The following is a 16,744-nucleotide window of genomic DNA, read 5'->3' on the forward strand; positions in this document are numbered from 1 at the left end:
AGAGAGGGAGCGAGAGGGAGGGAGGGAGAGAGGAGGAGGGATAGAAAGAGAGAGTACGTTTACATGGTAACAGGCCTGCGCTTGTCCGGCTGCAAGAAAGAGAATGTGTGTGAATGAGACACCGCGCAGGGGTCAAACCCCAGAGTTATGACGTGTGAGAGCGTACGTTTTTGTGTGCGTTTGGCCACGTCTGTTTGTGGCCACGTGTCTATCTGTGTCTACTTTTTCTTCAAGCTTTTCCATTGTCTCCATGCGTGTGCTCGGGCCCCGTGTGTGCATGTGTGTGTTTGGACCCCGTGTGTGCGTGCTCCTCTCCCACCCACCTCCCAGATGCATCCCCTGGACAGACACTTGGCCTCGTCGCTGCCCTCCTCGGGGTAACAGTCGAAGCGTTGGTGGTCCGCCTGGACCTGGTCCCAGTTGACTCTGTACGTCTCACCCAGCTGCAGAGCCAGGCCCCGCAGAGACAGCACCTGGGGAGGGGGGGGGGGGCGGGGGGGGGATGACACAAAGAGAGAGAGTTGCATGTGCGTGTGTCACTTTTGCGTGTGACCATCAAAGTCACCGTTCCTCATATTGCAGTTGGAGTGTGTTGGACAATCAGTCCCTATAAGGTGCTTAGCTTGACAAGGCTATGACAACCGATCCAAGGCTGACCGTATACGTTGAACCTGTGTTTCATTCTAACCTGTTTTCAGACTCAACGTCCCATTAACCTTCACACTGCAATTGAGTCTGGTATAACGGCAAGAGTCATTGTGTGCATGCGTGTGTGTCATAACAGGGAGACCTTGAGAACGTATACATTCTGATTACATATGCACAAACATGAGGGGGTTCAAATGGATTCAAGAATGCACACACACACGCACGCACGCACGCACACACACACACACACTGGCTCTCTCTATGAGAGCATCTTCATACATCATATACCTTGGGTCACATTTTAGCCTTGGTGTGTCACTGTATGAGACATGACACAAACACACACACACACACACACACATGGACATGTACAAACATGCACACATACACACACACACACACACGGTAACATTCATAGTCAGGCATAAATCGCTATCCACGGTAACGTGAAAAAAGAAATTCTGTCATATTTCACACTTCCAGACTAACCTTGAGAAGTAACCGTCTCTTCCCGTACCTTATTGAAACAAATGGCATCAATCTGTGCTCTCAGCCAGCCATTAGACTCTGAGCCAGTCAGGGCCTGTCTCCCAGCCTACCTCTGCTGCAGTTGCAGAGCAAGAGACGGGGATGGAGGGAGGGAGTGGAAGAAGGAGGATGGAGGGAGTGATAGAAGGAGGGATGGAGGGAGTGATAGAAGGGGGGGTGAAGGGAGGGATAGATAGATAGATAGATAGATAGATAGATAGATAGATAGATAGATAGATAGTAAGGGGGATGGAGGGAGTGATAGAAGGAGGGATGGAGGGAGGGAGTGATAGAAGGAGGGATGGAGGGAGTGATAGAAGGGGGGGTGGACGGAGGGAAGGAAAGATAGATAGCTAGATAGATAGCTAGATAGATAGATAGATAGATAGATAGATAGATAGATAGATAGTAAGGGGGATGGAGGGAGTGATAGAAGGAGGGATGGAGGGAGGGAGTGATAGAAGGGGGGGTGGACGGAGGGAGAGATAGATAGATAGATAGATAGATAGATAGATAGTAAGTGGGATGGAGGGACTGATAGAAGGAGGGATGGAGGGAGGGAGTGATAGAAGGGGGAGTGGATGGAGGGAGGGAGAGATAGATAGATAGATAGTAAGGGGAATGTAGGGAGTGATAGAAGGAGGGATGGAGGGAGGGAGGGAGTGATAGAAGGGGGAGAGGAGGGAGGGAGGGAGGGAGGGAGGGATAGAAGGGGGGAGAGGAGGGAGGGAGGGAGGGAGGGAGGGAGGGATAGAAGGGGGGAGAGGAGGGAGGGAGGGAGGGAGGGAGGGAGGGAGGGAGGGAGGGAGGGAGGGAGGGAGGGAGGGAGGGAGGGAGGGAGGGAGGGAGGGAGGGAGGGAGGGAGGGAGGGAGGGAGGAAGGGAGGGAGGGAGGGAGGGAGGGATAGAAGGGGGGAGAGGAGGGAGGGAGGGAGGGAGGGAGGGAGGGAGGGAGGGAGGGAGGGAGGGAGGGAGGGAGGGAGGGATGGATGGATAGATAGATAGATAGATAGATAGATAGATAGATAGATAGATAGATAGATAGATAGATAGATAGATAGATAGTAGGGGGGATGGAGGGAGTGATGGAAAGAGGATGGAGGGGGGATAGGGGTCTTTCCATTCCTATTGTCTGTGGCAGCCTGTCTTGGGTGAAATGTGCTCATACTCAAAGTTTGAACATGTCCTTGTGTGCTGAGTTTGAGACGAGCATGTGTGAGTGTGTTACCTTCTTGGCTGTGTCGTACTGGAAGTTTACAGCAGGCAGTTGGGTGCTGTTGTTGTTGTGGACTACAGAAACAGAAAGGGGCGGGGCTGATACACCCAGAACAGTGATGTTCTCAAACACCAGGTTGTTGGGGTCCTTGTACCCAGAATGCACCACTTGCATGGTCAGTATGCCCTGGAGAGGGAGAGAGAGAGAGAGAGAGAGAGAGAGAGAGAGAGAGAGAGAGAGAGAGAGAGAGAGAGAGAGAGAGAGAGAGAGAGAGAGAGAGAGAGAGAGAGAGAGAGAGAGAGAGAGAGAGGGAGGGAGGGAGGGAGGGAGGGAGATCAGGCTTAACATATACCAAATCCCCAATGCGTAGGCAATGTTTATTCATCAACCAAGCATCAACATTCATAATACATGTTAAAAACATACATAAAACATATGAGGGAATTTATGCGCTTGTTTGAAGCTGACCCCAATCACTTGGGCCACTGGCTCAGTGGCCATGTAACATTACCAAACTGTGTCTTGGGTCTAAGATTAATCTTCTGGTTAAAAATGATGGAAGCTGTTAAAGTTACTGTTAAAAAAAAAGTTACTTACATAAACCACAGAGAACTGGTAGTGGATGTGATCGCCCGATTCAACAGTTTCTGTAAAAGGTCAAGACAAGATTAATAATTTTCCCTCATTGCTACTGTGTTTCTTTGTTCATGACTCCATCCAATCACCTTTCTGACAGCCCCGTGGCTGTTCAACATGTTATAATTGTCGCACGCACATACACACACGCACGCACGCACATACACACACGCACACACACACACACAAATAATACCTCGAGAGTCTCCATCATCCCAGAATAGCTCTCCTGCTGCTTGATTATTGTCATCGAGAGCCACGATCAAACCCATGGGGTTACGCCGGCTGTGGGAACATGCACACACACACACACACACACACATGACATTTTGTTCTTGAAGTTTTTGCATTTGTGAGCGTGCACATGCGTTTGTGTGTGTGTGTGTGTGTATGTGTGTGTCTGGATATGTGGGTGTGTGCGTGTGTACCTGTACCTGTATGTGGTGGTGACATCAGGTTTCTGAGTGGGAAGAATTGCTCCACCTCTGATGTGTAAACCAAGCTTGTCCGCGGGCAGGTACATATCAACATGCTGCCTGCGGGCTGTCACCTTCTCCAGCTAATTGGTCAATGTGTGACCAGTGAAAACGCTGTTGTTAGTGGGTGTGCATCTCTCTCTCTCTCTCTCTCTCTCTCTCTCTCTCTCTCTCTCTCTCTCTCTCTCTCTCTCTCTCTCCTCTCTCTCTCCCTCTCTCTCTCTCTCTCTCTCTCTCTCTCTCTCTCTCTCTCTCTCTCTCTCTCTCTCTCTCTCTCTCTCTCTCTCTCTCTCTCTACAGTAGCTCAGAGACCGTAAGAAGACAGATACACCACAATTAATTTCCAGAACCCCCAGGACAAATTCTTCGGACCAGGACAATTTAAAGCTTCCCCTCCTCTCTTGTGTCAGCATGTATGTGTGTCTCAGTGTAAGTGTCAGTGAGTGTGTGTGTGCGTGTGTATGTGTGTGAGTGAGTGAGTGGATGTGTGCGTTGAACTGGGCTGTATTTGTGTGTGTAAGAGGGAGTTACTGGAGCGTCTGTAAGCAATTTCAGATCTTATCTATACTTTACTGTCAGCCTTAAGGGGGGCCCATCCCCACCTCCTCTTTTCCTCTCCTCCTCTCCCCCTTTCTTCTTTCAAGTCCTTTTCTCTGTGAATCTAGACCTCTGTCCCGCCTCCCCAATCACTGGGGACCAACCAGGAGAAGGGCCAGCGGCGAGGGGAACAATCTAATCGACCATCTAATCAGACCGCTCTTTACAGCTCCGCGACGCTCCCAAATAAGGTCCCACAGGAAATCGGCTCCTCTTTTATCTCTCCGACGGCAGATATTCTCTAGCTTTCACCTCGCCTCTCTGTTCTTACACTTCTATCTCTGTGTCTAATCTCAAACAAAGGAAATACCCCAAAGATTCACACTGGTTGGTTCGGATAGGTGTCTCTGGACTTCCTTCTCCCTTCAGGAAGAAAACAAGCCATTTACACTTTCAAGTAAATGCCATAATCGGGAGACTTTCTTACAAACGATCTATCTTAAAGTGAGCTGTGTTTGCTAACATGGCATTGACATTGAAACGACGGCACTGTTGCAGTTATACAAGCATCCAGTCAGGTACAATAATTGAAGACAATGAATTTAAGGCAGGATGACAAGCAAGAATGGTTGGGCAGGAAACAATTACTGTTAAACAGGAAATGCAAATCTCACCGTCTCGTAGTCGTACCACACAGCGTCTGGAATGTAGGCTCTGACATTTTCCACCCCCTGTCAAGGTAAAGGTGAAACAATCACGTCAGAAAAAAAAGAAGAAAAAGAATGTGGCAATTATTGATCCATAATAATGAAAACACACATCATAGCATCAAACAAATGGTGTTTTTGTGATCTGGATGTTGAATGTGGTGAGATGTAAGAGTTGCTACTTAGGGCACCAGTTAGCATCAATCAAATGACAATGGCTTTTCATGGATTGAGGGGGACAAACAAGAGCAATCAGTAACACAAATATTGTTATCAACAATGATCGATTATCAATAACTGCGCCCCCTTTTCAAGATGACCCACAGAAATCTGTTGTCTGACCCCCTTCCCTCCCATTCAACACAAATACTGACACAGTGTGAAAGTTTCTCTTTCTTTCTTTCTTTCTTTCTTTCTTTCTTTCTTTCTTTCTTTCTTTCTTTCTTTCTTTCTTTCTTTCTTTCTTTCTTTCTTTCTTTCTTTCTTTCTTTCTTTCTTTCTTTCTCTCTCTCTCTCTCTCTCTCTCTCTCTCTCTCTCTCTCTCTCTCTCTCTCTCTCTCTCTCTCTCTCTCTCTCTCTCTCTCTCTCTCTCTCTCTCTCTCTCTCTCTGTGTCAATGGGCGCCCTGTCACAGTATTGCTAGAGAGGGAATGAATACCAATGAAATTATGTTCAAATTTACAGTAAACATTATACCATCCATGTAAAATCCCTCTTGTTGGCCAATTTTCAGCATACTGAGTAATGAATGCAGATGGCCAGCATTAGCAGTGAGGCTTACAGTGAATAAGGCTATCATTCAATGTGTGTGAGTAATGCATGAGGATGGCTAGCGTTAGCCATGAGGCTAACGGTGGCTGAAGCAGCTCAGTCCTCATTTAGAGAGACGCCAAAAAGACTTGCTGAGGGTTGATCAGAGTGGCAGAGCGCAACTACATATTCCTAAAGAAGGTTTAACTGAGGTTGATCAGGTGTTAGGGCCTACAAAAAGGAGAGTGAAAGGGAAAGAGAGAGAGATGAGGAGATCACAGGGGTCTGGGAGAGCAGCTGATTAAGAGAATGCAGATGAGACGAGGGACCCAGCGTTTGATGAGGGGAGGAGAAAAAAGAAGTGTATGATGGACGAGGGTAATGGGGAGAGGAGAGGAGGAGAGGAGGAGGTACGGGCCTGGGCCCAGGGGGGGACGAGGGGGGCAGTGCTCCCCAGCTTCGCCATGCAAGCTGGAGATGAAGGTGGAGGGATCTGACAGATAGGCCTCAGACATGATTAGAGAGATGGAGAGTGTAGGGGGTGAAGAGAGAGAGGGGGGGGGGGGCAAGGAGGGAGGGAGAGTGTAGGAGGAGAGAGGAGGAAAATGAGAGAAAGAGAGAGAGAGAGAGAGAGAGAGAGAGAGAGAGAGAGAGAGAGAGAGAGAGAGAGAGAGAGAGAGAGTGAGAGAGAGAGAGAGAGAGAGAGTGTGGGGGGAAGGGGGGAATAGAAAGGGGCAGAGACACAGAAAGGGATGAAGAAAGAGACAGAACTAAGAGTGGTAAGGAGAGCTAAAGCAAGCTAAAGCGAGGAAGAACCAGTACCAGTGACAAAGAGAGAAAGTCAGGTGAAGGGAAAGTTAGACTGAGGGAAGTAAAAGGAAATAGAAAAGTAAAAAGGAAACCTTTCTGATCAGAAGATTGTGGTTGGGATCAGAGCCTTAGCTCACCTCAACACCCTCCCTTTCTCTGTGTGTCTCTCTTTCTTTCTCTCTCTTTTTCTCTCTCTCTCTCTCTCTGCTTACAAAGGAAACTTTCTTTGACAATTACACTCAGATGAAAGTTATTAAAATACCCCAGTCCCACTCTGAATCCATTTCACTCTGGTTTTCTATAATTCGCAAGGGGCCATGCTAAATTGCTTATTAATCAGGCCACTTTAACATGACCGCAATCTATCTAGTCACACACACACACACATAGACACACATGTACATCGGCACACACACACACTATCTATCTACACTTCTAATCTCCCTGTAATGAGGTCAGTGCTCTCATTAGAAGTGAGAGAAAGGAGGAGGGGTGTGAAAGACAGAAGAAAGCGGAAGACAGAGTGAGAGAGGGAGGAGAAAAACGAAATCCCATGTCATGCTCCCATCCCAGCGGAGGTCAACTACTGTGCATCTTCACGTGTGTCTCTTTGAATGCATGTGCCTGATGCCTGTGTGTGTGAGTGTGTGACAACAAGACAGTGTCTGTTTGTGTGTGTGTGTGTATGTGCCGGTGAGCGAGAAAGACAAACAGAAGGAATGAGAGAGAGAGTGTGTATGTGTGTGTGTGTGTGTGTACGTCTGTGCAAGAGAAAAAAGAGAAAGAGTGTCCGGGTGTGTGTGTGCGTGTTTGTGTACTGACCGGGTCTAGCACAGGCGTGATGAGCAGATGTTTCCCCCAGAGAAATTGGCGATCCACAGTCCAGGTGTTACTGTCTGAGTAGAACCTGAGGGAGGGAGCGAGAGAAAGAGAGACGATGAAAAAGATCAGACAGAAGGAACAAGAGCGAGAGACAATGACGAAGGGAGACCGAGCGAGAGAAAGGTGGACGTCAACAACGAGGCACTGGGTGCGCTCGCGAGCAGTTTGTTCATATGCAAACATGCTGTGCCTCAGGACGGTGGAGTTCGCTGAGCCCGCTGGCTCTGCTGACATGCCACTGACACGCCGGGGAGCGGTGACTCACTCGTTCATCACCGGCCTGACGACCGTTTCTCCTGTGGTGTGGGCCTTGTAGAACAAGGTGTAGAGGTAAGGGAGCAGGGTGTAACGGATGTTTAGGTAGTGCCTGGATGATTCCACCAGTCTGGAATTGGCACCAAATATGGCAGGGTCTTGGGGCTGGAGGTGGAGGTGGAAGAGGAGGGGAAGGATGCAGAGGTGGAGTAGGAGGTGGGGGAGGAGAAAGAGGGAGGAGGAGATGGATGAGGATGAGAAAGAGGCTTTAGTGGCAAGACAGGGAAAGATGCAGAAATCATTGAACACAATACACATCTTTCTCTATTTGATTCACATTATTTCACAAAAGTTCAACTTCATTCTTTTCATACATTGCAGTGTTCGACATCAAGTGTGTGTTAAGTGGAACAAAAGAAAGAAAAAAAGAGGAAAAAAGGGGTGAAAGAAAATAGAAAGAATGGAGAAAAAGAGCACATCAAAAAAGATGAATAGGTTCGAAAAGAGTGAGGGAAAAAAAGAAAGTGATGAAGGGGCTGAAAAGAGAGTGAGAGACTCGCTGATAGAGGGAAATAATGCTGAGAGAATAAAGAGGAGGGCAGACTGATGGCAGCGAGCGAGTGAGTGGGGCAGAGAGAAAGAGCGAGAGAAAGGAAATAGAAGTAGGTTTTAATCCCATAATTGTGGAGTCTGAGAGGATGATTAGCAGCTGAAGGGCCTTCCTCCTCTCATCAGGCTAATCATTCATGCCCTGAGTGTGTGTGTGTGTGTGTGTGTGTGTGTGTGCGTGTGTGTGTGAAAGGGACAGAGTCTGCGTGAGAGTATGTGTGAGTGTGCAAATATGTGAGGACACGTGTGCTTGTGTGAGTGAGTGTGTGTTGTTTGTGCACTTGTGCCTATGAGTGTGGACTCTGCCCTTCTGATGAGAGGAGGGATTAGGGCAATGCAAAGGTCACACATTTGCCAACTCATTTACTGGTAATCTTTTTTTCTATTCATCATCATTTTCCTGTCATCCCGCATGCAGCATAATGCTCTGTATCTCTTCTTCCCCTTCTCTATCTCTGTCTCTCTGTCCCCCAGTCGGTCTCTCTGTCTCTCTCACTATGTCACTCTCTTTGTACGTGTCTTTCTCTGTATGTATACATCTTTGTCAGTTTTTAATGAACCTTACTGATAAAAAAGCTTGACTGGGTTAGGCTCATCTAGAACGGTACCTTGTAACCTTGGGCGTTGTGGTTCCTGCTGAAGGGGTAGAAAGCCCCCACCTGCATCCACCTGCGACACAACTCTTCTGATGGTTCATCAAAGAAACCGCAGATGTCTGCCCCGATCTGAACCCACACACACACACACACACACATAGACACATTCATGAATGACAGTTGCCCGTTTTAACTTGAAGAATGGGCAGTACAGGCCACATATTAAACTGACTGTTTGACAAAGTGATATCTGCATGCAACATCCTACCATGGAAGGGAAAAGATAACATCACAAACAATTTCGGGCTTAACTGTGTGTTCGAAGATTCACAGTGGCCTGTATTGTCCCAAACATGTTGTCAATGACTGAGCGTGGACATGTCCCTTTGTGGGAGAGGTGCATTCTACCGTTGCTATTCATTACTGTAATACTAGGCTCTAAGGCAGGGTGTCAACTTGCTCCCACTTCTCATATGCTAAAATCTGAAGTTGCTCGACAGCGTCTCAACTTGATGGCTCTCTCACACCTCGAGTCATATGTTGACAAGTAAGGGTCAAGATTTGGTCTGATGATGGTTGTTGTTGTGTATAAAAGGAATTGCGAAGCATTGTTCCATGGGCATATCTAGCCCTATTTTGGAGGGGCTGGAGGCCTCCAAAAAGTTTAAAAAAATATATATATATATACATATATATATATATATATTTAATATTTTTAATCCAAAAATTTATTCTGGGGGAACATGCCCCCAGACCCCACTAATTTTGCTGGGTCACAGGAAAAATATTAGGTTTTATCTAGGGGCTTAGCCCCCCCAAAAGTGGGAACCTAGATTTGCCCCTGCATTTTTCTGTGGATTCTTGATCTCCTGAGACCTTCTTCTCAGCTCTGGCTCGTCCTTGTACTCCTTCTCCTTGCTCACCTATTACTGTCTCTCTGATTTACAATAATCATGGTAGCGTAGGTAAGAGTTAACCTTCATTTTGTGACATGTTTGCCTTGTAATTGATTTCATTAATTTGCTATTAATGAAATCATTAATGTTATTAAATATTTATTTCATTTAACCTTACTTTGACCATTCTTGCTCTGATTTAACCCATAGAGTAAAATAACTGGAATTCCATTGGTTTTGGCATTATTTGGTTCATGCTAATACACTGTTCAGTTTCCCATCTTCCTTTAATTTCCCATAGGGGAATTAGTTTGGGTTCAATAGGGAAGAATTCAAACCAAATCCCATTTATCAGGTTTTCAGGGGTTTTGGTACGGTCATTCTTTGTGTCTGTGTGTTTATGTCCTCGTCAAAGAATTGGAAAACCTCTCCAACAGAGCCCCCGTAGGACCAAGGTCGGCTACTCCATGTCTAAATGGCTGACACAGCTGGTGAAGTGTGTTTTTAGTGTGTGTGTGTGTGTGTGTGTGTGTGTGTGTGTGTGTGACTCCCTGTTGGCATTTTTCCCCTGTTTGAACTTGCAACATGGTAGAACACCAAGCCAAGCTCCTCCCAGCCACACAATCACCATCTCACCACAAACTCATTCTTCACCACCCTCGTCTGTGTTGCACTGTGTGGACCTGAGTGCACTTCTCCCAAAATCAATCAGTGTCTCATCTGATGAAACACCACCAATGAGCCTGTCACTCCTGAGAAGGTAAACTAAAGAACGAAAAAGTAAGGCCCAAACTAAACCACCCTCCAATCCATAGAAAAATATGAATCAAATTATCTTTCAAGAGACCAAGTGAAATTTTCATCGAGGGAATCCAACAAGTTTAAAATTGAAATCGAAACCAATTAAACAAAGTCAGGACAAGCCAATAAAGAAAGTCTAAATCAATATAAAATATCAGCCAACCAAAATAGACTAAATATAAATTGATGGGTAGACCAGCCACTGAGAGAGCAGGTGAGACTGAGTTGAACCACTCACGTAGGGAACGCCAAACAGGCTGAACTCCAGCATGCCAGGGATGGCCCATTTGATGTCATTCCAGTTGGCGGCGTTGTCGCCCAGCCAGTGGCCAGAGTATTTACCCACTCCTGGGAAGGAGGAACGTGTCAACATGAGGGTCCGGTTTCCCCCGAACACCCTCTTCAGAGCCCTGAGGGAAAGAGAGGAGAGGAGAGCACGCAAGGAATGACAAAGTATATGTGGTGTGAGGAGAGTTTGGACGAAAGAGATATTGAGTGAGGAGAGGGGAGGGAGACGGAGAGTGAACAGAAAAGGCCAAGGTGAAAAAAAAAGGGGATGGAGAGAGAGACAGAGATAGAAAGAAGGAAGAGAAGGTGGAGGAGAGAGAGAAGGAGAACGTACAGAAAAGGTAAGGGAGAAAGAGAGGAGCGTGGTTTGGAAGAGGAAGTGAAATGGAAAGCATTGTGGATGTCATTTGTAGTCACGATGGTTCTGTTTGGTTTGCTGAATCGAACTACCATTGATTTTTATGATAATGCCAAAAGGCTAATGATGTTGGACCAAAGCTGTATCCTGCCAAGAGTTTTACACTGTGGAAAGAAAACAACTGTGGAAGAGAAAGAGACAGAAAAAAAATCTGAGAAAGAATGGAGTGTGACTCAGCAAATCAAGACCTCCCTGAACACTTGTGACTCGTGTGTGTGTGCCTGTGTGTAGGTGTGTGTATGTGGGGAGGTGTGTGCGTGTATGAGGGGGGGTTGTTACTGAGAAAGAAAGTGTGAGAGTGAATGACGTAAAAATCAACATAGAAAAAGAACTTCACCTCTGATTCACTTTTGCACTTTTGAGACCTGAGGAATTTACATCACCTCCTCAACTCAGTAACTAGGCCCAAGGCTACCGAAGATGTAGCCTAACTTCAAAACCAGTGGACTGAACTCCGAACTCTCCATCCTGAGAAAGGCAGCTGTGCTGCAAAGCTTGTGCAATGTCGATCATCTGAACTCACTTCTCTGTAGCCAGCACCATGGAGTAGCCATAGAGACTGTGGACATCATAGTGGTTGCCCCAAGTCTGTTTGGCGTCCATGCACAGAGTCTTGCTGTACATCAGGTCATCCAGAATCCCTACAGACAGACACGAGAGGGATAAGGAGGATGAAGAGAGGGAAGACAGGGGGAGAAGGAGAGGGAGAAGGAGATCGAGAGAGAGACAGGAAGGGAGACTGGAAGATGTTGGGAGAGAGATAAAACCATGAAATTGTCGGAGAAAAAAAACATTTACTATTTTGCACACTCACTGGGGGTGTAAGGAGGGTAGTTGAGGTTATTGTCAGCACAGCCTTTGTTCGAGCCCTGCTTGAAGTTCGCCACTTCGTTCATATCCTAGCAGGTGACAGAACATCAGGAGATGGAAGCCATGTTAGGGACCTCTCAAGAACCAGACGAATGAAACATCCAGCTCCTTTGTCAACATCGCTGACATTCAAGACTCGTGCACAGCAGTGGGAGATTCTTCCACGCGGGCTCTCCTCAGAGTTATTGGACTGTGATATGTGTCATACATATTCAAAAGATCGATGGCTGCGCGTGGGCGTGAGAGACGAGGCGGACTCACAATCCAGAGGGCGTCGTGCTTGACCTCCCTGGAGAACCTCTCGTACTCGTCCTCCCACCACTCGATGCAGGCTGGGTTGGTGTAGTCAGGGAACACCGTCTCCCCCGGCCACACCTGGGGGTCGGAAGAGGGGTGGAGGAGGGGTGGTGGGGATGGAGGGGAGGCATTGGGAAGGTGGAGGAGGGGTGGTGGGGATGGAGGGGAGGCAGTGGGGAGGTGGAGCAGGGGTGGTGGGGATGGAGGGGGGGGGGGATAGAGGGGTTTGGTTACTGAGAGGAGGAGGAGGATGGAAGGGCTGTCCTGATGGTCATTATAATGACGGTGAGAGGGTGACGCATTCTAAGCCACAGAAAGAGAAGAGAGGGGATCAAGGACAGATGGTGGGGATCGGGCGAAGTGAAAAGAGAAAGGGAGCAAGGGAAAGAGAAGAAGAGAGTGAGGATAAAAAAGATTAGAGGACAGAGCAAGGAGATAGGGAGGGTAGTCGGAAAATAGAGGGAGCAAGTGTAGGAGAAGGAGAGAGAAATGTGAAAGTAGAAAAGGGGACAGTAGAGGAGAGAGGGAGAACAAGAGAGGAGAGCAGAAATCAATAATGCAATAGAAATCTCCAGACGTGGTGTTGTTCGAAGCTGTTGATAATGACATGCTTTGAGAGTAATGATTAATCCACGGATAGAGACGTGAGAAAGCTAGACAGGTACTAGCAGTGCTGTGTGTGTGCGTGTGTGTTTGAGAGTGTGAGTGCGTGTGCGTGTGCGTGCGCGTGCTTGTCTCTGTGTGTTTATGACCTTGTATAACAAGCTAAAGATTCAATCTCAAGGTCCAGTAAAACACTCTGGTTACCATTTTACCTTTTATTTCATTGCTCTTCTGCCTTTACACCCAAGAACAAAGAAAGCCCATAAATCATGTTCACACACAGACACAAACAGACAATCACAGGCACATACAGTGTGGGCATACACAACCACAAACACACACTCTCAAGCAAAGGAACAAAAACATGGGCACATGGGCATACACAAGCACGTCAACACACACGCACATACACATGCTATCAGGATTGACCTCTCGTGGGATCAGATTTACAGCGCTTCCTGTTCCAAAGCTCAAGGTCAAGGTTAATTGATTGTCAGACATAGTTTCCATCCTTCTCTCCGTGTCTGTCTTTTCATCCTTCTCTCTCCATGCTCTTGCTCCCTCTGTAGCCCTTCACCCATGCTCCTCCTTTCTCTCGTTTTCCTCTTCCAACCATTACCCTCTCCCCTCATCACCATTGACTCTTTTTCTTCACAGTGTCAGAGTTCTCTATGAACATCTGTGATCCGGATGTTTTACCCAACCTCCATTTTTGTGGAAGCTTCCAGAAATAGCTGTTCCTTTCATCCTCTTCTCCAATTACCCCACTAATGGATCTAATAAATACAAGACGACTTCTGCCTGCACCACCAGCACCATCAGCCCCACTTCCCCACTCCAATTCAGAGGCTTTCTTTCTGTTTTCAAAAGCAGAACACACACATTCACTCTTACACGCACACACGCATCCCAACACACACTCGCACACATCCCAACAAACACACTCGCACACAGATATGGAACGGGTGTAAGCACAGTCTGTGATGCAGAACAGTTTGAGATTAAACATTAATGTGAAATCGATGCATATGTTTGACCCGATATAAAACCATAAAAAAGCGATTAGCGCAACGGCTGGCTTAATCGCAGAGCTAATCACAAGAGACTTCGTAACCCGTGTGATACGTGGTTTACCACGCTCCGAGGGGTCCATAAGACTTTCCCTGTGGACAGCACTCAATACAACAGAGGACTGACACAAATGATGACACAAACACACATACACACCCACAAACATCGCTAACACTCACACACACACACACACACACGCACAGCTCACCTCTCCCACTAAAGGTGTGGTCCCATCGGCTTCAGTGACCCAAGCTTTCTTTTGGGTTCCTCTGTCGTATGACTCATAAGGCCCGTTGATCTTCCTACTGGTGGCCACGGCAGGGTCCTGAGAGACACCACTGGCAGTGAGAAGACGCACACCTCACACATGTCTCACACACACCTCACACATGTCTCACACACACCTCACACATGTCTCACACACACCTCACACATGTCTCACACACACCTCACACACACACCTCACACACACCTCACACACACCTCACACACACCTCACACATGTCTCACACACACCTCACACACATCTCACACACACATCTCATACACATCTCTACAGCCTCCCACATGTGCAAATGATTACTGGTGAATTCATTTGAACTGGCCAAAAAAACTTCCAGCGTCTGGCATTTTTTCGAACAATCATCTTGTAGAACATGATGGATCTAACAAGTGTGTGTGCGTGTGAAGTGCTTTTAACTCACAATTTGCACTGTAGGAAGAATATGAACTCCATTATTCAGAGATTTTGTAAGTTGTGTTTGAGTTTGCGGTGTGTGACTCACCAATATGAGAATGTATCTCTGTCCTTTCTCATGGAGATAGTCAGCAAACTGAGGAAGCTCTTTGAAATTAACCAGATCATAAGTGAAGTCCTTCTTATCCTCCATGTAATCTATATCAGTGTACTGGATGTCCTGAAATGAGAAGAAGGAGCTAACGAGTTTCAAGGGAATTTTAAAGCTTTCATCCTCTCAAGTTTGACTAGATCAGGTTGGTTAGGTGCCTTCACACCAACATGACATTCAAGTTCATTTCATTCAACATGTCACACCACGATTAAGGCTTCTGTAGAGCCTTAGTGTGAATTCTACCGTCGCTGTCTGTTCCCAGGCTGTGTAACATCCTCGTCTTTGCTTGACCTAGATATCCCTAGATGTGCCATGCTTTCTGGTTGCACAGTGACTTCAGCCCAACTCTGGCTGCATCTTGTCACACATTCAAAGCCTACAGTATGTTAATATGTTAGCGTCTTGGCATGACTCAAACGCATTAAATGCACATTTGCATCCATGTCTGAATTGAATGTATTTAGAAGGGCTTTCAAGTGGGGCTCAAACGCATTGGTTCACGGCTGCCTTCCCAATGCATGACTTAAACGCGAACGCTCGAAAATGTGCATGTTAATGACAAATTTAAAGTACCCTCTTCCTCACCCCCCGCAAACACCCACCTGCACACAAATATATTAGCATCTTACTATATCTAACAAGCGCAGGCCCAAGAGTTGCTAACTTCGCATCCCTCCCAGGCATCTGCTTTGGTGTTAGCCTGCTGGCGAGCCTGCGAGTGTTACAGACCTTGATGTGAATGCCTGCGACTTGGCTAATGTGCAGCAGAACCTTGGGAGGATTTGAAAGTGTTAGCACATTCTGTTTCTGGTCTGGGCCCTGATTTGCTCGTCTGTCAGTCCCCCCCCGCGCCCCCCCCCCTCCCCCAGCACCTCCCCACCACCGCCCCCTCACCCCACCCCCCTCTATCTTTCTTTCTCGCTGGAACAGATGGTTAGGCCTTCCTGCCAGTTCCTTCACTAATGTTGCCGGGTTCCAGACGTATTAGGGTAATGTGATAATGCCCTCTGTGGTCTATCTGATGGCGATCAAATGCGTGGCGCCATACATCTCCAGTGAAACCAGCTGTCATCTTGTGTCTTTTGGGGCGGTAAGGGCTGAGGGATATCTAGATATGACTCGGAGTGCGGTTTTATGCATTTCTTGATGCAGCCTCTGTTGGAGCATGCCTGTCTTCTATCTTAACCACAGTCAATGTTGTTACCGGAAGGAGGGGTGGGGGGAGGGCGGATGTAGCATTGCAGTGTGGTTGAGCGCTTGTTTCCGGAGTTCCGGGGTCTAGTGGTCAGGTGTGGATGAGGTCTCTCTGGGTGAAAGGATCGCACCAAACATCAGACTTTCTCCTGGTCCAGATCCAAAAGGCCGGCCTCTACATTTCACAATCTGTTTTTTTCATCACGTTGAAAGCCTTAGCCCTTACCACCCCACCCTGTTGCACACAGATACACATGCCCTATCCGGGCATGTTGATCTCTGGCAGGTTCATATCGCTGAAGGAGAGCTGCCAGGGTGGAATTGATGGACAACGATTCCAAGTCGGTGATAGCTGGATTAGCTCACACAGCCTCACTGCTAACACTTTGGGATCAACTGATAACACTCCTAGCACAACCACGTTTCCTGTGTGTGTGTGTGCGCGTGCGTGTGTATGTGTGTGTGGGCGGATCACGACTGGATGAACGGACCCTGTTGGTCAGCATCGACTCAAGTCTCTTTCCCTATCATGAGATTCTTGGCAGGCTAACTCAGTTCATAACTAAGCTGTTCAAACCGCATTCCTCCTCTGCCTACCAAAACAGTGTTCTGTGTTCTTGCTCTTCCCCAGAGACTTACATATGGGATGCCGATGGCGCGGTTCCTCTCCACTGTTCTCTTGACCTCGTCCAGACTGCCGTAGTCCCACCGGGACAGTTGGAAACCCAGGGACCAATAGGGAGGGATCACTGGCCGCCCGACCAGCTGCACACACACGCCACACACACACATGACACATAAACACAC

General features: G+C 47.4%; 1 protein-coding gene across 1 annotated transcript in view; it reads right to left on the minus strand.

Annotated features, from left to right (window-relative positions):
- The window catches only part of si (sucrase-isomaltase), a 37,154-nt gene that overhangs the window by 14,471 nt on the left and 5,939 nt on the right, over positions 1 to 16,744 (minus strand). The window contains exons 9-24 of the mRNA XM_084673731.1: positions 16,577 to 16,702; positions 14,678 to 14,809; positions 14,101 to 14,217; positions 12,183 to 12,296; positions 11,866 to 11,950; positions 11,575 to 11,692; positions 10,584 to 10,755; positions 8,661 to 8,777; positions 7,454 to 7,608; positions 7,129 to 7,213; positions 4,715 to 4,771; positions 3,462 to 3,586; positions 3,224 to 3,312; positions 2,989 to 3,038; positions 2,404 to 2,577; positions 324 to 473 (exon numbers count right to left, since the gene is read on the minus strand). Coding sequence (XP_084529857.1) covers positions 324 to 473; positions 2,404 to 2,577; positions 2,989 to 3,038; positions 3,224 to 3,312; positions 3,462 to 3,586; positions 4,715 to 4,771; positions 7,129 to 7,213; positions 7,454 to 7,608; positions 8,661 to 8,777; positions 10,584 to 10,755; positions 11,575 to 11,692; positions 11,866 to 11,950; positions 12,183 to 12,296; positions 14,101 to 14,217; positions 14,678 to 14,809; positions 16,577 to 16,702 — 1,866 coding nt within the window. The remainder of the gene's footprint in view (positions 1 to 323; positions 474 to 2,403; positions 2,578 to 2,988; positions 3,039 to 3,223; positions 3,313 to 3,461; positions 3,587 to 4,714; positions 4,772 to 7,128; positions 7,214 to 7,453; positions 7,609 to 8,660; positions 8,778 to 10,583; positions 10,756 to 11,574; positions 11,693 to 11,865; positions 11,951 to 12,182; positions 12,297 to 14,100; positions 14,218 to 14,677; positions 14,810 to 16,576; positions 16,703 to 16,744) is intronic.

This window comes from Hypomesus nipponensis, chromosome 15 (genome assembly GCF_054491055.1).
Source record: "Hypomesus nipponensis isolate SF chromosome 15, ASM5449105v1, whole genome shotgun sequence".
NCBI classification, from domain to species: Eukaryota; Metazoa; Chordata; class Actinopteri; order Osmeriformes; family Osmeridae; genus Hypomesus; species Hypomesus nipponensis.